The sequence below is a fragment of the Scylla paramamosain genome, chromosome 15 (assembly GCF_035594125.1).
Source record: "Scylla paramamosain isolate STU-SP2022 chromosome 15, ASM3559412v1, whole genome shotgun sequence".
Lineage (NCBI taxonomy): Eukaryota > Metazoa > Arthropoda > Malacostraca > Decapoda > Portunidae > Scylla > Scylla paramamosain.
This window is the reverse complement of record NC_087165.1, coordinates 16,778,512-16,805,604: the sequence shown is the minus strand read 5'-3', so window position 1 is coordinate 16,805,604 and position 27,093 is coordinate 16,778,512. Positions and strand designations below refer to the sequence as shown.

Here is a 27,093-nt window from a genome sequence, read left to right as displayed (position 1 = left end):
TATTTTGTTTAATTTGGCAAAGGAGAATGCTCTGGCAAGATTCTAACACTAAGATTTCCCATTGTGGTATTACGGTAGATTTTATGATAAACTTCAAGAACTATTAGCTCTGAGCTGTTTGTGGCCTACGTACGTATATACTCGCAGCTCGCCTCAATTAGGAAGAGGTTGCCCCACTGCTTTATACATATTATATCCATTTGTGGATATAGTTGACACTCCTGTAATAGCAGAGTTAATATGACAACAACTAACTAGAACTCGATAACACTGAATTAGATGCCTTCCTTCCATACGTATGTAATTTTTTATCAATAGACATGCAGGTGTTCTTACTATTTTTCCTCACCATAATTAGTGTGAATTCAAATGTAGAACGAAACTATTCTGTGCTCGAGAAGACTGGGCTGAAGAATGCAGTCTATCCTGTGTTATACTACGCTGCGTGCTTCTGCGTGTAATGCAAAATAAACTACTGCTTGAATTACTATTTCAACATAACCAAATATCCAACCAATTTTGTTTAAAGTAACGTCTGTTTATATATACGAGTATGAAATAAAATGACTACCAATTCTGACCACATTTTATATAATTGCAATATTGTGCTTAAATTGATAACGAACAGGATGATGAGATATATTGTATAATCATTACGAAAGAAGATTGGTGTTTATATATATATATATATATATATATATATATATATATAATGTAGGAGGGACACCGGCCAAAGACAACAGAAATCTAACAGAAAAAAAAAAAAAACTGAGATGCCGGTCCCCGAATGGGTCCGAAGCGGTGGTCAAAAATTGAAGGATAAGTGTCTTGAAACCTCCCTCTTGAAGGAGTTTAAGTCATAGGAAGTGGAAATACAAGAGCGGGCAGGGAGTTTCAGAATTTACCAAAGAAAGGGATGAATGATTGGAAATACTGGTTAACTTTTGCATTAGAGAGGTGGACAGAATAGGGGTGAGAAAAAGAAGAAAGTCTTGTGCAGCGAGGCCGTGGGAGGAGGGGAGGCATGCAGTTAGCAAGATCAGAAGAGCAGTTTACATGAGAGTAACGGTAGAAGATTGCAAGAGATGCAACATTGTGGCGATGAGAGAGAGGCTGAAGACAGTCAGTTAGAATGCAGAGTATTAGATGAAAACCGATATCAGACATCAAACATAATTATGATTAACAGTACAGGACACCAGATTACAGACATTAGACGCACTTTGTGGTGAACACACTCGTCCCTTCCGGCCTCCTTTATTTTCTTTCATGGTGAAATCATACTGAAGATAAAAACACGTTGCGAATTAAAAGTATGACAAAGCATAATGGCCCATCTTCTGAAATGTTGCTCTCTTACCACGACTTTTTTCAAAGGCCACATAAATGATTAGCAGAGTTTTCATGGGTGTGTCTCCTGTTCATAAAGTAAAAATGTTGTTAATCTGTCATTAAAACCATGAAAAAACACTTAGAAAAGAGTACCACTTCATCTGGAGCCTTTTGAAAATAGTGGAGTTTCGGCGCAGTGCTTCAGAAAGTGGTCACTGCATTATTTATACGTATGGTAGTTATTACGACTTTAACATCATACATATAGAAAATAAAGCTAACAATAAAGTAATAAATAATAAGAATCGTAAAAAAAAATTAAAGAAGAAAAAAAAAAGCTTTTTCTGGTGGGGAGGTGGTATATATATTTAGCATTATTGAAACGGACAATTGTGTTCGAGCCTCTCCCGAGCCAATGACGTGTACGAAACTATAGGCGGCGTGATAGTGATAACGCGCTAAAAGTCTTATATTCCCGTTCCAAACCCGGCCTTTATAGGCGCTCAGACCGTGCCCTGAGGACCAGTGTCATTGCTACAGTGTTGTCCGGCCGCGCCACCAGCAGACTGACGGCAAATAAACCTGGGGTACCAGAACATGGATGGTGGATCACCGGCTGCTGCTGCCACAAGAGCCGCCGAGGCCGTGGATCACTCCTCCGCCGCTTGTCTCCGTCGCCTGCGTCTGGTAAGGCTCTGTAGATCACTTTCCTTAATCCACAAACCGCTGGTATAAAATATATATATATATATATATATATATATATATATATATATATATATATATATATATATATATATATATATATATATATATACACGATCATTATCAGTATACTAAATATTGATATAAAAAGAGTATCTTTCCTGGTCCGTCCTCCCCATTTCATCCCAACCCCCTCAACCCCTCAGACAAGCTTGGGGGCCTGTGGGGAATCGGATTTTTTAGTGGGGATGAAAAATAAGTGAAATAAGGGAGTAAAAAAAATCTAAGGAAATTTACCTCAATATTTCGAATTTCCCTAACCTATCTTATCCCCTAGACCCCTCCTGCTTGGACGTTAATCTAACCTTGCATAACCTAACCTAGCCGGTGAGGCTACGCTCACCCCCTGGACTCCCCCTACTAGGACGTTAACCTAACCTGGCATAACCTAAGCTAATCTAACCTCACCTAGCATAACCTAACATAACATAACCTAACCTAACCTAGCATAACCAAACGTAACAAGGGATCTCAAAAATTAAACTGTTATGCCTTACTGGTGTGGTGTGGAGATTCTCGGTGATGGAGGTGGGTACAGTTTGGTGGCTTCCTTAATAAACACATGGAACCTCTTCCTTATGTCTGTATATCACACCTTAATCATTACAGTTGTTAAATATCTCACATAGTGACTTCTTTTCCTGCTGAACACTGACACTGTTCACTTTACCTCCCTCCACTGGGTAGCCATATTAACAAATGACTGTGAGCTTCAATCAGGACACCTGACACATCTCAAAAACAAATGAAAAGTCCAAATGAACCCACAGTGGAAAGTTGTAATTGGCGGCCTCAGGAATGGCCTTACGAGTAGCAGCTCATGATTGGAGGGATCAGCTGCTTGAAGATTTTATTGTCTCAAGTGTAGGAAAGTCATGAAAGTGGTGTATTGGTAAAGTTGCTCAAAGGTAATCTACTCACAACCTCCTGTTTTTTGTAGCAGCCTCTCCCCTACACTCCATCCATACAGGAGCTGCCTCGCTTTCCCAACTTTGGAGCTGTCAGCTTCAAAACTGAAATATTCCTCAACCAGGGCCAGCTCAAGCCCCAATGAATCTGCCAATAACCACAAAGCAATAGCTGAAAACAAGTTCACCACAGGCACTTGGCCTTGATGAAGAATCAAGAACATGCAGCATTGGATGTACAGCAATTATTTAAATCCTCCAATGTGTTCAAGCAGCGTTCCTGGCAAAGTATTACATAGAATGAGGTTATGTAATTCTTAAGGATATTTCCTTCACAAATGGTAATAATTATTCAGGGATGAACATGGATTAGTGCTGATATTATAGTATCTTTTGTAAAAGTTTCATTATCCACAGCAGTATAATTACTAATAACCTAACATAACCTAATAAAGCATAAACATGGTTTGTGGAGGAAGTATTCTTGCGATTTTCAAAAATATGTACATGCAAAATTGTTTTTGGTGTTAAGCATCACACAAAAATCAGTTGCTAAGACATTAAAATTTAAATATAACACTTTCATTTGAAAACAAGCTAGTTATTGGTATACATATGTAAATTAACTGTCAAAATTACTTACTCATTAGGAGCATTAATCCTCTCTCTCTCTCTCTCTCTCTCTCTCTCTCTCTCTCTCTCTCTCTCTCTCTCTCTCTCTCTCTCTCTCTCTCTCTCTCTCTCTCTCTCTCTCTCTCTCTCTCTCTCTCTCTCTCTCTCTCTCTCTCTCTCTCTCTCTCTCTCTCCAGCACCTGAAAGATAGACTCAGAAGCCTCTTGATGAATGGCAAGATTGAATAAAGGAGCAAACCACTGACAATTTTTTTATGGAAAAAAATAACAAATATTATTGCTTTCATGCCTCTACTGTGCTACTCATACTATCATATACATCCATTGGTGACTGCTCAAGAGCAACAAAAAATTTGAGGACAAAAAAGAGACCCACTTGGATGCCAATTCCCAAATAGATTCTAGATAGAAAAAAAAAAAGAAACGGTAAGTGTCTTGAAACCTTCCACTAGAAAGAGTTCAAGTCATAATAAGGAGAAAATAAAGGTAGACAGAGAAAAGGGATGAATGATTAACTCTTGCATTAGAGAGGTGGACAGAATAGGGATGAGAGAAAGTCTTGTGCATTGAGGCTGTAGGAGGAGGGGAGGCATGCAGTTAGCAAGATCAGAACAGCAGTTAGCTTGAAATTAGTGGTAGAAGACAGTAAGAGGTGCAGCATTTTGATGAGAGGCTGAAGACAATCAGTTAGAGGAGAGTTGATAAGACTAAGCTTTTTTATTTCACTCTATTTAGGAGAGCAATATGAGTGGAACCCCCACACATGTAAAGCATACTCCACACATGTATGGAGAAGGCTCCTGTACAGAGTTAGCAGCTAGGGGGATGAGAAAAAGTGTCAGAGATGACTCAGTACGCCTAACTTCATAGAAGCTGTTTTAGCTCAAGATGAGATACAAAGTTTCCAGTTTAGATTATAAGTAGAGGATAGACTGAGGATGATCAGTGTAGAAGAAGGGGGACAGTTGAGTGTCATTGAAGAAGAGGGGATAGTTGTCAGGAAGACTGTGTTGAGTTGATAGATGGAGGAATTGAGTTTTAGGCATTGAATAATACTAAGTCAGAAGTCAGGCATTCTGTGACTTTCCTGTATAATTTTCATGTTTAATTCCTTAAGGGGTGGATGTCTATGAAAAGACGGATAAGTGCAGGGTAATGGCATCACCACAGGAGTCGGTTACAGGACAGAACCCTTAGGAACGCCACTGTTAATAGACTTAAAAGATCATTGACCATCTACCACAGCAGCAATAGAACAGTCAGAAAGATAACTTGAACATAAGTTACAGAGAGAAGGGATAGAAGCTGTAGGAGGGTAATTTGGAAATAAAAAGCTTTGTGTCAGACTCTATTGAAAGCTTTTGATATGTCTAAGGCAACAGCAAAAGTTTCACCAAAATCCCTAAAATAAGATGACCAAAATTCAGTAAGGAAAGCCAGAAGATCATCAGTAGAGTGGCCTTGACAGAACTCATACTGATGATCAGATACGAGGTTGTGAAGTGATAGATGTGTAAGAATCTTCCAATTGAGGATATACTCATAAACTTTTGAGAGACATGAAAGCAAAGCAGAGCAGTCAGCCTTTTAAGGAATAGGCTGGATATGGGCAAACTTCCAGCAGGTAGGAAGGATAAATGTTGATAGACAGTGTGGAGGAGAGAGAAGAACAAGCCCTGAATCCTCCAAGATAGAGTTTTTAGCAAAGGTTTTAGCAAGGAATTCAGCTTTAGAGATAGATGTGATGCCAGTGGTGCCATCAGGTTGAAATAAAGGAAGGAAAGATACGGTAATGTTATTAGAGGTATTTATGCTGAGGTGCTAGAAGTCATGAGAGGAGGTACATCTAGAAAGATTTTGACATTTTCTATTGATAAGGAGGTTGGAGGTTTGCCTTGGCATGATTCCAGACAAATATAAAGTGCATGAGATTCAGGTGATGAAAGGCTTGAGTATCTTTTGTGGGCCACCAATTAATCATGTAAAACACCAGAATGGGGTGTGTTAAATCAAGGTTTGGAAAGTTCAAGTCGAGAAAAAGAGTGAGGAATGTACTAAGGAATGTACACCTCCATGCCAGACATTATCACCTCTGTTAGGTGCTCAGCACACAGGCACCTCAGTTTTGGAAGATCTTGAGGAGGAATTGGAGTGATAAGACAAGATACAGATAATGAAGTTGTGATTGGAGGAGCCCAACAAAGAATATAATGACAGCATAAGCAGAGGGGTCGGAGGTTAGGAAAAGGTCAGGAATGTTGGGCATATCTGCAAGACAGTCAGAAATACAAATAGGATGTTGCACCAGTTGCTGTAGGTTGTGGAGGATAGCAAAGTTAAAGGCTAGTTCACCAGATTGATCAATGATGGGAGAGGAAAGCCAAAGCTGGTGGTCTCCAAGAAGGGAGATCTCTGTGAAAGGGGAGAGAGAGTCAGGATATGCTCCACTGTGGAAATCAAATAGTCAGAGAATTTTTATAGCTAGGGGAGTTAGGTGAGAGGTATACAGCATAAATAAATTTAGTTTGAGATTGGCTCTGTAGTCATAGCCAGTTAGTAGATGATTTGGAAGATTCAAATGCATAGGCACAAGAGCAAGTTGGGTTGTTGCACTAATAGATACAACATTAAGCTATGGACTGAAAATGAGGATAGAGAAAGTAGGAGGAACAGAGATGGGGTTACTGTCAGTTGCCTTAAACACCTGCATTTCAGTGAGAAAAAAAAGTTTAGTAGAGAAGAGGTGGTGTTCTACAGATTGAAAATTAGATATAAGGCCACAAATGTTGCAAAAGTTATGAAGTTGAGGGGTGTCAAGACACCGAGGATCGATACCAGAAGAAAAGCAGTCTGATTCGGGAACATTTGTGGTCCCCTTCCCAGATGGATTCCAAGGCTGTAGGAATTGCCATAAAATTTTGAATTTTAATTGAAGGGTCCCATGACATAAGGAGACAAGCTGCAACTGCCTTCTTGTGTTGTGGAACACAAAGGGAAATGTTCAGCGAGGTCACAGCTGAGTCACTGCGAAGTTCACAGCACCCCCTCACTGGGAGTAATTATCGTCTACTGCCTCCTCCCACATCATCCAATCCTATATATCAATTGTTCTTACAGCCATACTATGTCTCTCAATTCATAAACTGTCATTGCTGTCATTCCTATACATCTCATTTTGCTCACAATTATATTAGCCAATAACACTTACGTAATCAAGAAGTTCACACACACACACACACACACACACACACACACACACACACACACACACACACACACACACACACACACACACACACACACACACACACACACACACACACACACACACACAGTGCTAACATGTTATCATCCCCTCATCACATAATAAATGAAACTCATAATAGTCACATGTATCACTATTGTAATCTCATAAAATTAGCATATGCCTAGTGTCACTTCACTACTTTGTTATTTTGACTATCACCAACAACCTTGTAAGCTGTTTATTAGGCACCACCATAGTTAAAAAGTAAAATATATGAAATAAAATAAACAAAAAATAGGCTAATTGTAAACTGGGGACATAACAGGAGAAAATTTTGTTCACTAGATGGGAAAATTATTAAATTACATAGTATGGCGCTTGAAATATGCTTATGCTTATCATATATGGTGTCCACCAAAAGTCAAGGATACCTTTTGAAAATCATAGAAAATGTTCAAGATAAGGCTACCAGACCCATTCCAATGCCAAACAAACTTGCATGTGAAGAATGCCCAAAAAAGTATGATAGAAGTGTTCAAAAACTGGAAAGAGAATATATGATAGTTAAGTGTATGAAATGATATCTGTGAAGAGGGAGGAAACTGTGACAAGAAGACAGCAATAAGTTTTATAAGAGGCAAGTGGAACAACTTGTCTAAGTCGCATTCCTTGCAAAAAAATTGGATCACATTATTTTTAAGCTTTATTTGGTTTCATTGATGACCAGCTGCTCTTTGATGAGTTGCAGTTTAGCTTCAGGCCTAATCATGCTGTTAACTACCAGTTACTGCTAGCATATGACTGTGTAATCTACTGGTATGATCAAGAGCATGTGATCAATTAAATCCTATTTTATTTTGTTATGGCCTTTGATAAATTGGTAGGTGTTGGAATCTTGGACAACCTTCTGCAGTGTATCACGTTTTCTTTTGAATTTTACAATGAAAGTCGCAATGAATGGTAATGTTAGCACCTCAAAACTAATTTATTACAGCTTTGTTATAACATGTGGTTATAAAGTTTTTCACTGACTCCTTTCTTGGTCACCCTCTTTACTGACACAACCCTCCAGCTCATCTGGAACCACCATCCCTTGGACACACCACTCACTCCCTTTCCTTTAACATTCTTGATCTGCCCAAACTGTCCTTCTTCATTGGGTCCCCTCCCACATAGGCATCATGAGAAACAGTGGCAGATATGGTGGCAATTTGGGTCCAGTCCCAACCATCTTCACTACCACTGACTAAACTGACTTTTGGAGAGACTGCAACCTGTACTATGATAGACAACAGACAGTTGGATGCATCAGACAGGCACATGACACCACTGTTAGAACCACTATCCCAGCTGTGCCCTGGACACTGCAACCACTAGATTCTAGATTGGAACAGCAAGCTGAACTCCCTACACAAGCTAGATATGTCAGAAATCCTTCATTACCCCTGGTGTCTTTGCCATCAGTCACTGTACTGCACTCCAGTGCATCCACTAATCTTTACTCCCTTTTTGCAGATAAATGGTTTTAGATCTCATGGATGCCTCTCAAGATCCTTACCTTTCCTTCATAGTCCTCAAGCACATCTCCAGTGGGCTCCAGTGGTTGGCTGACTCATCTGCACCCATCACCTTTGGGATACTAGAAGCTTAGCACCATACCTTACATGACCCCATCAAAATTCCAATGAGAACAAGAACTAATGAAAAAGATCACAAATATAAGAACATAAGGTGAGTGTTCAGGCATATGAGGGCTTCCTTAACCAGACAGTAACTGTGGGAGTAGTAAGCTGGACATGACCAGAAATAACAGATGGTGAAGGAAGAGGGGAAGAGTAGTGGAAGATTGGAGAACTGACAATGTTTGTTACCTTAGAGAGTAGGAAGAAAAAAGTGGTATTTATCAGATATGAGCAGAGGTGAGAGATTTTTCTAGTTTTCTTACATTAGTCAAGTTTACTCACCAGGTTGGTTCCTTAAGACTTACTAATAACATTTGAAAATAAGAAATGTCACAAAAGGATGCCAACATCTGCAGGCATGCCAGTTATTTTTTGACACTGGAAGATTATGGATGGAATTACCTAGGTATTCAGGAATTTATATCCAAAGCAGACTTTGCTGCAAGATGTTAGCAATATGACTGAACAGAATGGTACTAAGATATTTGTGGAGAGAGTATTGGAATGTTTGTTTGGTAGGCAAACTACAGCTTTGGAAAACCACTCAGACTGGTGATTATTCTGCAGATCAATTTTTAAGACTCGGATATCTTGGATAAAATTTTATGCTCTTGCTTAAGGAAGTAGCTGTATGTCAGAAAACCTGTTTAAATATAATATGAACATCAACAAGTCATAATTTCATATTTTTTCACTCCAAAAGCATCAAATTTAATCCAGAGTTAAAAAAAAGAAAAAGGTAGTCTCTACCTCTGAGACACAACATATCTAAGATGACCTTACTGGTAAACTCTGGAACTCCCTGCCTGCTTCTCCATTTCCACTTTCCTATGACAAACTCTTTCAAGAGGGAGGTTCCAAGACACTTCTCTTTGATATTTGATTATCCCATTTGACTTTTTTGGGGGAACTGGCACTTAAGTGGGCTTTTTTTTTTTTTCTCCAAATTGTTATTGCCTTTGGCCAGTGGCTCTCTTACATAAAATAGATAAATAAGTAGGTAAATTGAATTAAATCTTAACTTAAAATTGCAGTGCAAATCTAACCTGACATGCAAGGCTTATTCAGCCTGTTGTAAATAGTATATATCCCACTAATTATATTAATATTGGTGATGAGTAATAATTATGTCAATTTGAAATTAATAACCCACTTCAGAGAGCAGGTTAAATAGCAAGAATATAGGGTCAAATAGGATTCAAAACCCCCTTGCCCCAGTGCTTATTAGAGTGCGCACAGGGTGTTCCAGGTCAGATATACCCTAATTTCTCATGGGACAGCACAGATGGTCCACGTAGCAACCATCTGCACAACACCTCAGCCGACTCTCTCTAACAATTCCAGCTAAGTAGCTGGTTAGCTGTTATAATAACTCCATGTCATGTACAATAATGAAATTTATCTATCATGTAGGACACACTGTGACCTTGCTGTAAAATTATTAATGTAAAAATCTTGGGGACAAGCCTGATATGGGTCTAATAGTTCCGTGAATGTTGTGTCTTGGATTTTTCTTAGTCCAGCATGTTATGCACCACTCAGGTGAGCCTAAATAGCTTTCATTTGTGTATTTGTTTACAGATAGAGTATTGGTGCATATGCTTCAGAGTCCTTGACACGTTATGATGTGTGACATCATTTTCTTTTTTGCCAGTAATTAATAACTTCTGTATTTCAGGCCACTTCCAACACAGCACTTTACCCTGGAGACAGGAGGAAACTACTTTAGGTAGTGGATGGGCATGAGATTCAACATGGCTGCTATCATGATTGAGTGGAGTAAGTGCAAATGCCATTATTGGAATTTCACTGCAAAATTACATTTGTGAGACAAATTCACGTTTGTATGTTTTTTTGCTGCAATCTGTGCAGTGTCTGGAGGACATTTGTTTAAGTAAGTATATATATGACTAGGTTAAATCTGTCGGTTTTTAAGTGTCCTTGGGAGTTATGGTAGTTCAGATTTCATTAGGGTAGATTAATGTTCTTGAGGGGAAGTCCAGGGAAGGCAAAGGTTAGGTTAAGTTATTGTCCTTTTTTTTTTTTTTTAGGGTTTCCTTAGAACATGGCAGTTTTTTTTCTTAGTTTTAATTTTCAAAAGCCTATGTTTCACATATTTTTCCCCCAAGAAATCCCTGGTTCCCCTTAGTCCCCAAGCTTGTTTGAGAGGTTGGGGAGGAAGGGCAGAGGAGAGGGAGAGTGAGTTATTATAAAGAATTATCTAATAAATAACCTAATAGGTTACACAGTGCTACCAGAGGCCCACCACACACAAGGTAAGCATCAGCCTACATAACCTGGCCTTGTATTATAAACCAAGTGCCCAAATTGGTCCTTTGAGCTGGATCCTTGCTAATAAACTATGATATATAAATATTTCTGCTTGCCCTCAAGTGCTTCTAAACCTGTTGATGTTTGTCACTAAAGTGCACCACAGCATGGCTGAGACTCAACATCAAAACTCCCTAACTATTGTAGTGAAGTACATAGTGGTATCATGTGTGAGTTCACCCCTTCACTGGTGGGGATCAAAGCCATGTACCAGAAAGTGGCCATTTTCAGTCATGATAACGTGTGATAACGAAAAAAATTTATCTTGATAACTGATAAATTGATGATGATAACCTTACCGGCAATAAGTGATAACTGGCGATAAATGTATTACCTGATAACTGACGAATCAATAAATTTAAAATTCTGATACTAGCTGTAACAATATTGATATTTAAAACAGATAAATTGATAAATCCAAATCTTTAATTTTATCTTTATCTCAGAAAATTTAAAAAAATCTTAGAAAACTTCAAATTTAGTGTTTATTTTGCCTCTTCACTAATGAAAAGTACTCTTTTAAATAAAATAACTATATTTGATTTTGAAAAATTTAAAATTTCAACATGTTCATGTTGCAAAAACTTAAATTATCAATTATTGCTAGTTTGTAACCAAAAGTATCAGCAATACCAATGAATCGATAATGTGGGAAAAATAATTATTGGATAACTGATAACCTGATATCGTTATTGCAATAAATTATCACCATAATTTATCATGATAATGTCCGCCTATGATAACATGGGTTGGCAACAGAGTGGTAGATGCAAGACATTAACAGCATGCATCATTGATAACTTGCTTGCCCTAACAATAATTTAATTTATTATTTGTGTTGCCATCCCCTAAAATTTAAAAATGGAGGATTAGGAAAAAATTTTATGAATCAGAGGAGGGCTCAAGGCAAACATCAGTGCCCTAACCAAAGGATCTTGAAACATTTATTATTCATGCCACTAGTATGCATGAAATAAAGGCCAAACAAATAACCATAAAGAATATACTAGTAAAAATTAACAACAGTAACACTGTAAAGCAAATTTAAGGGAGAGAAAAAAACCTAGTCTGATCAGTGTTTATTATCATTTCATGGGTGTTAAGTTTTAATTTAACAACCATGTAGTTCAGGAACATCTCAATTTTATGCAATAGTTTTGTACATTTTTTTTATCAGAAATATGGTAATATCATAAGAAAAGTGAGATAACATTCTAATTTATTGTCTTTTCACAAACTCACCCAAAATATATTGAATTTCAAGTATCTTAACCTAATTAACACTAAATTATAGATTCAGTATAAATCCTGACTGGGTAAAGATCAAATAATGCTCAGAATGCTTAGATCAGGTTTAGAGTGTTTCTGAGCTCTGATAATGATTAGCTGTTTATTTTAATGCCCCTATTAGCTTTACATACATATTTATAAGAGATTAAAAATGGTAATGTTTGCGTAGTTATTAATTAACATTGACTTGTGACTATTACCCTGTCCTTAAACCCTGTTAGCACAGGATTCATCATCCTTGGTGAACCTGAGTTCGTTTTTTTGGCTACATTTTATCAGGTTCACATGTGCTCAAGTGTTAAAATTGGCACAAATTTTAAAGTTATTTTCTACCACTGTATACCTTGTTTTAGTTATTTAGTGTGATAAGTAGGTTTAGTATGCATGTTGATAAAAAACACTTAATTAGGACCAACTAATGATCATGATCAGACTTGTGTACAAGGGAGAGAGAAGAGAAAAGACTATCACAAGATGAACTGTTCTGCTCATGTGTTACCTCAGTAATGAAGTACTCAACATGCTAATGAAAACTAACCCAGCATCCAATCTGTCTCTTTCAGCCTCTTGATTCCTCTTCCTTTCGTTAAACATTTTCAGGGAGATATATGAAGGAATGATGGAAACACTTATTGTAATGCAAAATTTATTAATTACATACAGTAGGTATATACATAAGCAGTTCAAACATGCTAATAATATCCACTTCAGACCTTATGAGGAATAATTTTTTTGCACTCATCTAAACAAACAGTTGGATCAGTATGACTTGTTGGCACAGCTTGTTTGACACCACTACAGTCCATTGCAATGTGCTTAATCAAGGAGTTTATTCTTGGCTTTGAGGTGAAGCTGACCAGAGCTGAGTAGACACTTAGACATGAGAAGGTTTTACATGTAGTTGCTTCTCCCTCCACTCCTGTCTTCCCTCCCTCACTCTTGCCTTCCTCCTGCCCTATATCCCTTTACACATAACTACTACATCAGGTAAAACCTTCCTCTTCTTAATGTCTACTCAGTTCTTGCTAGCTTTGCTTACAAACCCAAGAGTAACCTTAAAAAGGCACACATGCCAGTGTTGCATTGATTCAATAATTTGTCTAGAAGATACCTGCAAAAATAAAATAATGCCTTAGGGTTTGAAATGGATAGTAATTGTACAATGCTGCAATCTATTGAACTTTAAAATCTGCTCCAGATGTAAGAAATTAAAATCTGCTCCAGATATAAGAAATTATTTGTGACAATTAAAACATGCTAAATGTACAGTGCTGCTGTCAGTCAAACTTGTTTTACAGACAAAAAAATTTTTGAGAGGCTGTAGTTAGTGACTGGGTTGTATACATACTGTGGGGGAACATACTGTGGATCTGAGAGAGAGAGAGAGAGAGAGAGAGAGAGAGAGAGAGAGAGAGAGAGAGAGAGAGAGAGAGAGAGAGAGAGAGAGAGAGAGAGAGAGAGAGCAAGCAAAGCGAAGATTATGAGGTGGACACCAATTGATAAATCAGTATAAAATCTCACCACCAGGGTAAAGTCCAGAGATTACACGAGGCATCACTTTAACCCCTAAAGGACAGGTGGTGTCTATAGTTGATGCATTTTATGGGCTTAATTTCAAATTTGTGTGAATTTTTGGGCCTGCGAACATACTTGCCTCATAATGATGCCTTCCTCTGAGCCTCAGTGTCCTGTAAACCATAGCGATAGCTACAGGGGGAAATAATCATTCCTCTTCCTCTGATTCCTTGGACAAGGGTAAGCAGCCAGTGACTTCTACTCCACATAAGGGAAGATTTGCTTCAAAACAACCTTAGTGAAAGTGCTATTGGGAGAGAGATAGAAGTTACTCTCTTAAGCCTTGAAAGTTGTTTTACTGGAAAAAAAAATAAAACACCAGTAGACCGTGTTTTGCTCATGCACATCTTCCCAGCCGTGACAATTACAATACTTTTTCTTGCATGTTTATAAGTAACCGACACCAATGCCATTTCCTTTAGTGCCTACAAAAATGATAGACTTAGGCATTTGTGTGACTGAATGATTGAGAGATGCTGGTGAGGCAAGCAGATAAAGGAGGCTGAGGACCTCCCAACTGGGGCCACTGCACAGCATACAACCATCTGAACACAGGCTGAGAAAGCCCTGAACGTTACTTCATTTCATCACTTCACCAGAGACACCACATCACCTAGAAAGTTCAGGTTTGCAGCAGACTGAAGAGGAAGAATTGATGTGTGATGCTATTATATTTTGAGCAATCAGTCAAGGGAGAGCTGACAAATTGGTGATGGAAAATTACCTATTTTTGCTGAATTGTCAAAAATAGCCCAGCTGTGAGGGACATCCACGACAAATTTCCCCGTCCTTTAAGGGTTAATGGCAATTACAATATGGTGTACAGCATCCAGCATAAAAACTGTGGACAAAGTTCTCAGGTAATCCAAACTTTACAGAAATATGCTCCACCAAAACTTTTTGTGAACAGCACATTTAAACCATCAAGTGATGTCCTGGCAATGGAACACCAAATCCAGACAGTCACATTGTGTCCTAGGCAAACAACAGGATAGGACATACAATATCAGTGCATTCCACCCCATTGAAGAAAATGTTTACAACAAGGATGCAGACTTTGATTATACTGCAGAAAACTATCAAGTGGTAAGCTAGATCATATCAAAGCTTTTCTGAACATTGAAAGAAACTTGACCGTATACTAACAAACATCACTTAAAGTTTTTTTTCATAAAATTACTTCCAGAACTGGCCACTTAAGTAAAACAGAAATTACACAATTGAGTATGTGTGATCTATTTGGTAAAGTTATATATGTTTGCTGCAAATTCCGTGCAAATTTGCAGTTGTTGTGTTCATGGAGTTACATACTTCTGCAAATGCAAACTTATCTTTTTTTTCCTATTTATTTTTATTTATTATTAGAGTAATATACTATTTTAATATTTAAAGTCTACATTTTACTTCAACTTCATGTATGTATATCCCATTCAGTCTATCTACAATATATTAGACTGAAATTCCCACAAGGATGAATGAATATTTGAAACAGTGTTTGCTCACACACGCACATCATTAACCATCCTTGCACATGGGTAAGTTTCACAGGCATACCTGGATTTCTTCACATTAGAGTCTGATAGCATGACTGGTTTATCCCAGTAACCCCATCCCCTTTCCTTTACCTAATAAGATTAACAAATTGGACTAGATACAGGCAGACCTTAGAAAATGCATCACATGTATGCAGCTGCAACTGTTTTCCACTGACCCATATCATGTGTAAACATTTTTCCTTTTTCCTCAAGCTAAACACTGTCCTTCCACTCTGCACATCCAAACCATTATGATACTTCCTGCTCTGTTTGATCAGCCAAATCTTGCCAAAACAATTTTCTTTTATTTTCCTATTTCTTCCTCTGTTGTCTAATGGTATCCACAATAAAATAAATTGATGTCATGATACTGAAATATATAAATTATTTGTTTGCATTTGCAGAATTAAACATTTTAAAGGGTTTGCAGATTAGCATTTGCATAGGGCAAACCCTGAGTTTGTGAATTAGCATTTGTAGAATTTTTTTTTTTTCCATGCGTGGCACCTAACTCTGCTTTGTTTCTTTATCCTTGATCTCTTGTTTCTCCACCAAAATCTAGATTCTGAAAATGAAGACTTCTTTGTTTTCTCTCTTCTTTCTTCCATTACTTCTGTCCTCTCCAGAAAGACTTTGTAGACTTCCCAAAGCACCACACTGAAATACAAAAGAATATATGAATATAATACATAATTAAATGTGTATGTTTGCATGTGTGTGTGTGTGTGTGTGTGTGTGTGTGTGTGTGTGTGTGTGTGTGTGTGTGTGTGTGTGTGTGAAAAGGCAAGGGAAAATGGAGAGAGAGAGAGAAAATTGCACATAACTGCACAAAATTACTATAAAATGAGTTCTACATATGGTGAAATATCTAATCTTTATTTATTTATTTTTTTTTAAGAATTTTGGATAAAAGTAGTGGTGTTAGTAATGTTACATACTTACCTCAAGAGAAATTCAGAAAGAAAACCATAATCCTGACAGACTTAAAACATCCACAAAGGTTTGACTAACTTGCAAGTGGTTCAGGAAGCATAAAATGTCACCAAGGAGTCCACAGTTTCCAGAAGGGAGAAGTCCAGTCCCCTCCATGCTGTCCACACCCCGACTCACACAATTCTTACTTCCCTGCAGAAACACACACACACATTGATAAACAATTGTCAGAGATCTTTCAAACATGAAAAGAAGGAACTAATCAAACCTTTCAGTTTTGTAGGTGAGATGATGATGATGATGATGATCATGGATGTGATGATATTTCACTAATGATACAATGACATTGCAGTTCTTTCAGATCATAAGTCAGGACTGTAAATGGAGGCAAAGGTACATAATGGGACCCCAAAATATGATTATACTTTGGATGGTCAGAACACTAGAACTGGCTCTGCTGCAAGAGGAGCCAAAGCTGTTTTTATAACCTCGCTGCTGATTGCCTGAGGCTAAATCAGGATAAAGTACATACATAGTCCCAAATCTTTATGAGCAAGTAAATGAAGAGACTGAGACATTCACTAACCAAGCCAGCAAGGATTCTTCTGTGAGTAGCTAGATGTCTGCTCACCGGATACTGATGTGCTCTTACTGATTCTGTGCTGATATCTACACAAAGACCAGTTTTTTTACTGGAAAGGCTCAACAAAACACTTGACTCCAATTTTTTTTTTTCCTTATGTAGGAGGGACACCACCCAAGGGGAGAGGAAAAAAAAAAAAAAAAAAAAAAAAAAAAAAAAAAGGCCCACTGAGATGCCAGTCCTCAAATAGGGTCCAAAGTGGTAGCCAAAAATTAAAAGGTACCTCCCTCTTGAAGGAATCCAAGTCATAGGAAGGTGGAAATGCAGAAGCAGGCAGGAAGTTTCAGAGTTTACCAGAGAAAGGGATGAATGACTGAGAATACTGGTTAACTCTTGCATTAGAGGTGGACAGAATAGGGATGAGAGAAAGAAAAAAGTCTTTTGCAGTGAGGCCACTGGAGGAGGGGAGGCATGCAGTTAGCAAGATCAGAAAAGCAGTTAGCATGAAAATAGCCGTAGAAGACGGCTAGAGATACAACATTGCAGAAATGAGAGAGAGGCTGAAGACTCAGTTGAAATGAGTTGATGAGACGAAAAGTTTTTTATCCCATCCTATCTAGAAGAGCAGTATGAGTGGAACCCCACCAGATATGTGAAACATACTCCATACATGGTCAGACATATTTGGATGGACATGGACAAAGTTAGCAGCTGGAAGGGTGAGAAAAACTGGCGGAGACACCTCAGAACGCCTGACTTCATGGAAGCAATTTTAGCTAGAGATAAGATGTGAAGTTTCCAGTTTAGATTATAAGTAAAGGGCAGACCAAGGATGTTCAGTGTAGAAGAGGAGGACAGTTAAGTGTCATTGAAGAAGAGGGGATAGTTGTTTGGAAGGTTGTGTCGAGTTGAGAAATGGAGGAATTGAGTTTTTGAGGCATTGAACAATACCAAGTTTGCTCTGCCCCAATCAGAAATTTTTGAAAGATCAGAAGTCAAGCATTCCGTGGCTGTGTCCCTGCGTGAAATGTCTACTTCCTGAAGGGTTGGACATCTATGAAAAGACGTGGAAAAGTGTAGGGTGGTATCATCAACGTAGGAGTGGATAGGACAAGAAGTTTGGTTTAGAGGGCATTGATGAATAATAAAAAGAGAGTGGGTGACAGGACAGAACCCTGAGGAACACCACTGTTAATAGATTTAGAAGAACAGTGACTGTCTACCACAGCAACAATAGAATGGTCAGAAAGGAAAGTTGAGATGAAGTTACAGAGAGAAGGATAGAAGCTGCAGGAGGGTAGTTTGAAAATCAAAGCTTTGTGCCAGACTCAATCAAAAGCTTTTGATATGTCCAAGGCAACAGCAAAAGTTTCACCAATATCTCTAAAAGAGGATGACCAAGACTCAGTAAGGAAAGCCAGGAGGTCACCAGTAGAGTGGCCTTGATGGAACCCATACTGGTGATCAGATAGAAGGTTGTGAAGTGATAGATGTTTAAGAATCCTCCTGTTGAAGATAGATTAAAAAACTTTAGATAGGCAAGAAATTAAAACAATAGGACGGTAGTTTAAGGGATTAGAATAGTCACCCTTTTTAGGAACAGGCTGAATGTAGGCAAACTTCCAGCAAGAAGGAAAGGTAGATGTTGACAAACAGAGCTGAAAGAGTTTGACAAAGCAAGGTGCAAACATGGAGGCACAGTTTCGGAGAACAATAGAAGGGACCCCATCAGGTCCATAAGCCTTCCAAGGGTTTAGGCCAGCGAGGGCATGGAAAACATCATTGCGAAGAATTTTAATAGGTAGCATGAAGTAGTCTGAAGGTGAAGAGGGAGGAACAAGCCCTGAATCATCCAAGATAGAGTTTTTAGCAAAGGTTTGAGTGAAGAGTTCAGCTTTAGAGATAGATGTGATAGCAGTGGTGCCATCTGGTTGAAATAAAGGAGGGAAAGAAGAAGCAAAGTTATTAGATATGTTTTTGGCTAGATGCCAGGAGTCACAAGGGGCATTAGATCTTGAAAGATTTTGACACTTTCTATTAATGAAGGAATTTTTGACTAGTTGGAGAACAGACTTGGTATGGTTCCAGGCAGAAATACAAAGCACACAAAAGTTCTTGTGATGGAAGGTTTAAATACCTCTTGTGGGCCACCTCTCTATCATGTATAGCACGAAAACAGGCTGTGTTAAACCAAGGTTTGGAAGGTTTAGGTCGAGAAAAAGTGAGGAATGTATGCCTTCATGCCAGACTCTATCACCTCTGTTATGTGGTCGGCAGACAGAGATGTGTCTCTGACACGGAAGCAGTAGTCATTCCAAAGGAAATCAGCAAAATATTCCTCAGGTCCCCCCAACTAGCAGAGGCAAAATGCCTGAGGCACCTCTGCTTAGGGGGATCCTGAGGAGGGATTAGAGTGATAGGACAAGATACAGATATGAGATTGTGATCGGAGGAGCCCAACAGAGAAAAGACAGTAACAGCATAAGCAGAAGGATTAGAGGTTAGGAAAAGGTCAAGAATGTTGGGTGTATTTCCAAAACAGTCAGGAATACAAGTAGGGTGCTGCACCAACTGCTCTAGGTCATGGAGGATAGCAAAGTTGAAGTCTAGGTCACCAGGATGGTCATTGAAGGGAGAAGAAAGCCAAAGCTGGTGGTAAACATTGAAGTCTCCAAGAATCTGTAAAAGGGAAGACAGTCAGAATGTGCTCCACTTTGGAAGTTAAGAAGTCAAAGAATTTCTTATAGCCAGAGAAGTTAGTGAAAGGTATACAGCACAGATAAATTTAGTTTGTGAGTGACTCTGTAGTTGTAGCCAGATGATGGAAAACTCAGAAGATTAAAGAGCGTGGGCATGAGAGCAGGTTAAGTCATTGTGCACATAAATGCAACATCCAGCTTTGGATTGAAAATGACAATAGAGAAAGTAGGAGGGAACAGAAAAGGGGCTCCTGTCAGATGCCTCAGACACCTGTGTTTCAGTGAGGAAAAGAGGATGAGGTTTAGTAGAGGAGGGATGGTGTTCTACAGATTGAAAATTAGATCTAAGACTGTGAATGTTGCAAAAGTTAATGAAGAAAAAGTTGAGGGGTGTGTCAAGACACTTAGAGTCAATACCAGAAGAGCAGTTCAACCTGGCGACATTTGTGGTTCCCTCCCCAGATGGGGACTCTGAGGTTGGTGTAGCAGTCACCATGATAATTTTGAATTTTGAGTGAAGGGTGTGTGTTTAATTAGGTGCTTGTAGTTTTGTGAGAAGGAAGAGTTGTCTTTGGAGGGCAGGCTGTGACTGTCTCCTTGTGTTGTGAGACATTGTATGCTACTCTTGGTGAGGAAAAGGTAAATCCACTTCTTGGCTTCCATGCATTCACTAGAGCAGATACAAGGTGCTTGTCTGGCAAAACAAGTTTCATGTATTAAAATCTTTTTCTTCTGTGAATCTGAAGTCCTTCAGGCATTTGGAAAGTCGGGAAAGCCTTGTGATGGAACTTTCATTTGCAAATTAGAGTTCCAGGACAATACACAAACATTGCAGAGCCCTGATGGTATCTGTTTTTACAGAAGCATGCAGGTTAAAAACTGCTGCCAACCTATGAAACACTCGGACAACACATATCCAGAGCATATTATGTGACTATGATAAGGGTCCATGCCAATGATCCTTTAGCATAACCAGCTTCTTCAACTGGGTGGAAGACAATTGCAGACTGACCCCAGTCTAGTGTGTTGATATACCACCCCCACTCATGCTCCACACTGTCCTTCTGGTCAAATGTTCCTACCAAAAGGAATGTATAGTACCTCTGGTAGAAGTAGTTGTCTTACTACAAAATTGCTAAGTGATGAACCATATGGTTGTCATGAGTAATGCCAAAATATCACACAAGATGTCATCCTCACGAATGCAGTAGACACTAATATGTCAGATGATGACTTTCTAAGACTGGTAGGTCCTGTGTTTCATTTAACGGATACTAATTGGCACATACTGTCTTATTTATTGCAAAACAAGTGCTTCAGTAATATTTACAAGTTACCTTTGGTTTCAATCTCTTAGTTATTTCTACTACACTTTTTTGTTGAAATTCCCATATTGTTAACAATAAATCATGTTACTTTTAAAAGAATATTTTTTTTACTCCAGACATCAAACAAAACTGTGCCTTAATACCACATCTGTGTTTTAATTGACATCCATAATATTACAAATGTTGCATGTCATTATCTTGTATCTTAAACTAGGCAATAAATAGCATTTTTCCAATAAAATGCAATTTTCAGTTTTCCAGGAAAAAAAAATGCAGATAACCATGATCCTCTTCAGATTATCATTCTAAACACCACCACCATTAAGAACCTTAACTTTTCAATGTACATGGGATTACTTAACATCTTTCATCATAGGGAAGAAGACATGGAGGTAGTAGCTGAGGAGCTGATCTTTCAATTATGGAGTCTGTACACAAATGATGGCAGAGATAATGAAATGCACCTTTAATTTGTTCCTTGCTGATGCAAACCTTTTCTTAGAGTGGTCCTGTTCTGGATACATGTAATTGGATTCATCTTTCAACATTATCAGTCATATGCAGTAGATAAAACATTTTACAATGACCAAATATTGGACACATAAGTGTCCCTGATGGTTAACCCATGGTGGAAGGAACATCATGGTAGACTCACATTTGTGATGGGAAAACTAAAATATTGTTACAATCCCTTCACTGAACAAGGCTGTGAGAATCAAACCTATGACAAGTAGTAGCTAAGTACTTTATATTTTTTATACCTGTGTATAAACTTCTGCTTCATTTTATGTCTTTTCATAAAGTTCTTCTAGCATGTATATAAATATAGTACATACTGTGGTGTTCCTCTCACAACAAGCTTACCACTATTGTATAGACTTAATTATCTAACTTCAAGTAAGTGTAGCAGCTTTCTTTGCCATCTTTCACCATACTAGGAAACAAAACTAGCCTACTGCAACAGCTATTTGTGTCAGTGAAAAGACATCATAAACAGGTTTCACTTAATTAAATAGTGAAGGCGAAACTTCTCATCTCATCAACTCCCTTATTTTAAGTTATTAACCTCAATCTCTCTCACTGATGTAATATTGCATCTCTTACTGGCTCCCATCATTACCACCACACTAATGCTCTTATGAGCTTGCTAACTGCAAGCTTCCTTCTGTGTGACATTAATGTAGAAGATCTAGATATTCTTACTCTTATTTATTTAGTGAACTTCACTGATTCAAGAGTTAATCAGTAACTTTGCTTTTTCATCTCTGGAAATCTGCTTGATTACATTTTTCCATCTTTCTGACTTTTTTTGCAACTTAAACTCATCCTGATCTCCTACATGACTAGACCATTTCAAGACATTCAACTTTTGCCACTTTAGCTACAAGATCACATGTTTTATTCTATAGTATAAAATCCTGAACTGTGTTTCTGTTATGCCATATAAAGCTGCTTGAATCTAGCTTTGTTGTAAGTGCTGAGTTTATTTTTCTTCTAGTCTTATGGAGTGCTATTTTTTCTTCTTTTTTTTATGTAGGAGGGGCATTAGCTAAGGGCAACAAAATTGCAATAAAAAAAATGCAGTCCCTGAACAGAGTCAAAAGTGGTAGTCAAAAATTGCAGGATAAGTATCTTGAAACCTCCCTCTTGAGAGTTCAAGTCATAGGAAAGTGGAAATCAGGATGCCCTGATCTCACAAAAATTTCTGATTAGGGCAGAGCAAACTTAGTATTGTTCAATGCTTCAAAAACTCAACTCTTCCATTTATCAACTCAACACAACCTTCCAGTAACTATCACCTATTCTTGAAGACACTCAATTGCATAGAACATCTTTAGTCTGTTCTTTATTAACAATCGAAACTGGAAATTTCACATCTCATCTCTAGCTAAAACACTCTAAGGAGTTAACCATTCTGAGTTGTCTCTGCCAGTTTCTCTCATGCCCCAGTTACTAATTCTGTACAGGGGGCCTATCCATCCATGCACGGAATATGCTTCACATGTATGGAGGAATTTTACTCATGCTGCTCTCCTAGACAGGGTGGAATCAAAAGCTTTTCATCTTATCAACTCCTCTTCTCTGACCATCTTCAACCTCTCCCTCATCACTACAATGTTGCACCTCTTGCTACCTTCTACTGATGTTTTCACACTGACTGCTCTTTTGATCTTGCTAACTGCATGCCTCCCCTCCTCCTCCAGCCTTGCTGTACAAGCCTTTCTCTAATCCCTATTCTGCCCTATTTCCTCCTTCCTATTACTTGAACTCTTTCAACAGGTAGGTTTCAAGACACTTATCTTACAATTTTTGATGATCCTTTTTGACCATTCTTCTAGACACTAGTACTCACAGTGGGCCTTTTTCTTACACTTTTGTTGACCTTAGCCAGTGCTCCTATTACATAAAAAAAGAAAAAAATTATAAAGTAATACAAGATATTTTTGTCGTATGATCATGTTCAATTGTTTAGTTCTTTTCAAATATCCTCCTCCTTTACTTAAAATGTCTTTCTTAGTCATCAACTTAAACTAAGCAGGGATAAATTGTATCAAAACAACATATACATCAGAGAACATATTATTTCTTTTTATCATATCTTGGTAGCAATAGCAGCAACAGCAGCAGCAGCAGCAGCAGCAGCAGCAGCAGCAGCAGCAGTAGTAGTAGTAGTAGTAGTAGTAGTAGTAGTAGTAGTAGTAGTAGTAGTATTTACAAACCACTAACCCATTAAAAGCATGGCTTATATACAGGGAATATGTTCAATCTCTTCATTTATAAACAGCTTACTAAAAAAAAAAAAAAAAAAAAAAAAAAAAAAAAAAAAAAAAAAAAAACAGCTCCAAAGCATAGCTATAATGTACAACTAATCAAATAAATACAGTGAATATACAGGTTTTTTTTTCAAAGACAGGAGGAACAATACAGTCGATACCCAATACTGATGGAACTTCATGAGAAAGTCATAAGGTCTAAGATTCCCAATGCCCTCTTTACTGAACTAACCATCCACATTCAATGAAAATGATTTAGTAGGTTATCTTTGTGGGAGAAAAACCCTCATACTTGCTCTGTCCCTTACAGTATCACTTGAAAATATGTTCACGTATTTGGTGTTGGTCATGATGTTATTGCAGTGGCACATCAAACTGGCCAAAATCAGGTCAAGATAACCACCAAGGCCTAAACAGATTTTGATTAACCTATATTGCAGTCATTACATTACATTACATTAAGACACAGCAAAAAAGTGAAGCATGCTGCAGTGTAAATAAAAAAAAACCTGTCCCAGAGTAACTTTTCTTGCAAAGCAGCATGTAAAACAACTCATACTGTGACAACAGTCTTGAAATGCTAGCACTCAATGATATGATCTTATATTTAACATCTTGGATCATGGGTTTAGTTAAATATACAGCCTAGGAAAGCGACTGCAACACGGCAGTACATAAATATCTACCTAGCTTAAGAATGCTGAGAGAGAGAGAGAGAGAGAGAGAGAGAGAGAGAGAGAGAGAGAGAGAGAGAGAGAGAGAGAGAAACTCCTTCACAATTGTTCCATCAGAATAGGGCACAAACATAAACAAGATAAAGGAAGAAGCAGAAAAAAATGTCATTTATCAATAAATTTTACAAACTGTACAAAACTTTTTGAAAACAATACTGAACAATTGGTGGGCAGCTGATAAACATAAACACACAAATGCACACATACACACACACACATACACACTAGCCCCACCCATCACACACACACACACACACACACACACATACACACACACACAGATGTCCTTGTGATGTCAGCCCACACCTGCACCCACACCTGAGATGACTGACTGACATGGCTAGACAAACTTAAGTGAACATGTTTGCTATTCCACATCTGGCGGTGACTTGCATAATGAAGAATCACACATTATCCAATAGTATCCCAATATATAGTATTATAATAACCAGCCATTTTCTCACCTTAGTTTATCTCTGAGGCTGGCACACCGGCTGCTAATGTACATGATCTTTACCAAAATAATATCTAGACTGCACCACTCCAGAGCGAAGGCTGAACACGCGTGGTGCTTGCGTTCCATCACTAAGATACACCTGCTGCCACACAAGTACACAAGTACACGGTCGCACAACACTCACCTCCACACATCTTTGAACTGTATGAGCTGGATAGCCAGTGCGAGGACAGTGAACCAGGGGACAGGGAAAGGTCTTGGTGGAATGGAAGGAGTGAAAGCCAAAAAAGTGGAACGTGAAGGGACACGGAAATGATTAGTAGGAGTTTCGCCACTCGCTCACCAGAGGGTCTGGAGATCTTCAACATACCACAAGCACCAGGCACAAAACGGCTCTCTTCATCATATACACCAAAATAAATTGAAAACAAACTCAGAAAAAAATAATAATAAACCTAGCTTAAACGATAATGTTTGAGTATTGAAACTTCTTGAACTATTTTTAAGAGACTACGTACATACAAGAATTAAGGTATTACAACAAAAGTCACATGTTTATAACTTTACATTAATACTTCGTGGAGCAAATCGATAAGGATACCTTGAACATTATAACAGAAAATCACGAATCACGATATAGACAACCCGTAACACACGCCGATGATGAGTGTGTGGAGAGAGCTGGCAGTTGCCCTTCGCCGCACTCACTCATGCTCACACACGCCCACATACACACTGGGCCTGGAAGACAATATTCTTGGCACTCTCTTCGGCTTCCTTGAACACGTTACTTGTTTTCGTTAATGTTGTGTCAGGCAGGCGGGACAATGCGTGGCCTGTGCGGACACTCTCTCAGGGAGAGCGTCGTCAGGCCGCGAGGTAGACAGTAATTAAGGGGCAGGGGCTAGAGGCTCTGGATATTCACACACATACACACACACACACACACAATAAGCGCACTTGGCAGCGGCCAAGAGTTGGTGGGGAGGCCGCGAAGGGGATGGGGCGCGGAGGTCATCAAGATATAATACAGTTTTTGTCCTTATCGCCACCTTTGCGACGGGGTGAGGGAGAGCTGGGACCTGTCGCTCCTCCTTGAGCCTGGCCCGCTTGGCGCCGCGCATAGGCAAGCGCGTCGTTGGGCACATAACTGATGCGCACCCCGCCATAGGCACGGCGCGGCGGTAGCTCGTAATCGAACTCATCTGAAGAAGAAGACGAACAAGTGGAGCAGACGGATTCGGTGTCCCAAGGGGCGGCCTCCAAACCGGGCGCTGAGGGAGCCTTCCGAGGCGCAGCGCTTCCGGAACCACCCTCGTCTACGGCAGTGCCTGAGTAAGAACGAGAGCGTGGGAAGCCATTGGAGCTGCGCGATCGGTGGCGTCGTCCGCGACGTTGACATTCTGCTCCATCCGCAGGTGGTACCTCGAGGGCAGTAGGTGCCGATCCCGAAGAAGAGGAGGAAGAAGAAGAACCACGGGCATCGTGAGAAGCACGGGCAGGGGCATCGCCTCCTACCTGGGCAGGGTCAAATCTGACGGAACGATTGTGTCGATCCTTGTGGCGGGAGGAAAGGGAGCTCTTCCGGGGCGGGCCAGGAGTGGGTGTGTTTGCAGGGGACGAAGAGGCTGAGGATTCACCTTGTTGACTCAGATCTGGCATGGAAGCATGAGCAGGGGCTTCCCCAGGCGCCAATAGTGCCTCCAAGTTGAGATCGGACAGTGCTGATAGATCGAGAGGCTGTCGACGTGCGGGCCCTGACAGATCCTCTGGTGTCTGCAGTAGCGCCTCCAGACCTCCCGCTCCGCCGGCAGCCGCCTCCCGCAACAGCGTTAGTCCTCTTTGAGCCAAAAGGCGACTTAGGGACCGCTCTAACACTATGCGGTCAAGCCCTGCCTCACCGTCGCTCGCGGGAGTGGAAGTGGCCGGTTGCTGCGGTGGCGATGCAGGTGGCGACGGTGGTGATGTTTGACAGGACGAGGACACTGTACCCGCTTCGGCCCTGCGGCCACCGCGGGGTGAGTGCTGCAGAGCCTTGCGACCCATGCGAGGAGAGCGCACTAAAGGTCCACGCCCTTCCTCTCCACTGCCCATGGCCGAGAGCGTACGGTGACCCGGACGAGGAGAGCCCATCTCAGAGGCGGCACGTGAACCACTCACCTCCGAGGGAACGCGAGATGAGCCAGGGTCAGAGAGGCCGCGCGGTGACTCAAGAGGGTGTCTTGGGGGACGGGGAGAGCGAGGCGAGGCGGGAGAGGCCACACCCTCACTGGCAGGTCGGGAATGAG

General features: G+C 39.6%; 1 protein-coding gene and 1 long non-coding RNA gene across 8 annotated transcripts in view; one reads left to right on the top strand and one right to left on the bottom strand.

Moving 5' to 3' along the window:
* The first annotated feature begins 1,708 nt into the window (after positions 1-1,708).
* LOC135107534 (uncharacterized) lies at positions 1,709-13,658 on the top strand. Its single transcript, XR_010271810.1, has 3 exons — positions 1,709-2,019; positions 8,400-8,615; positions 10,245-13,658. It is a non-coding gene; the product is annotated as an uncharacterized LOC135107534 (long non-coding RNA).
* The window catches only part of LOC135107533 (protein prickle-like), a 118,361-nt gene continuing 104,084 nt past the window's right edge, over positions 12,817-27,093 (bottom strand). For 2 of the 7 annotated variants that reach the window (XR_010271804.1, XR_010271809.1), the window contains 3 exons: positions 24,990-27,093; positions 16,309-16,422; positions 12,817-15,954 (listed from right to left, as the gene is read on the bottom strand). The exon at positions 24,990-27,093 is cut by the window's right edge and continues 699 nt beyond it. Coding sequence is in view for 1 of the 7 variants with exons in the window: in XM_064017498.1 (XP_063873568.1) it covers positions 25,823-27,093 (1,271 nt within the window). In the remaining 6 variants the exon portion in view is untranslated. Of the gene's footprint in view, positions 15,955-16,239; positions 16,423-23,404 lie in introns of those variants that run through there. The other 5 variants (XR_010271807.1, XR_010271805.1, XR_010271806.1 and 2 more) reach the window with 5 other exon arrangements.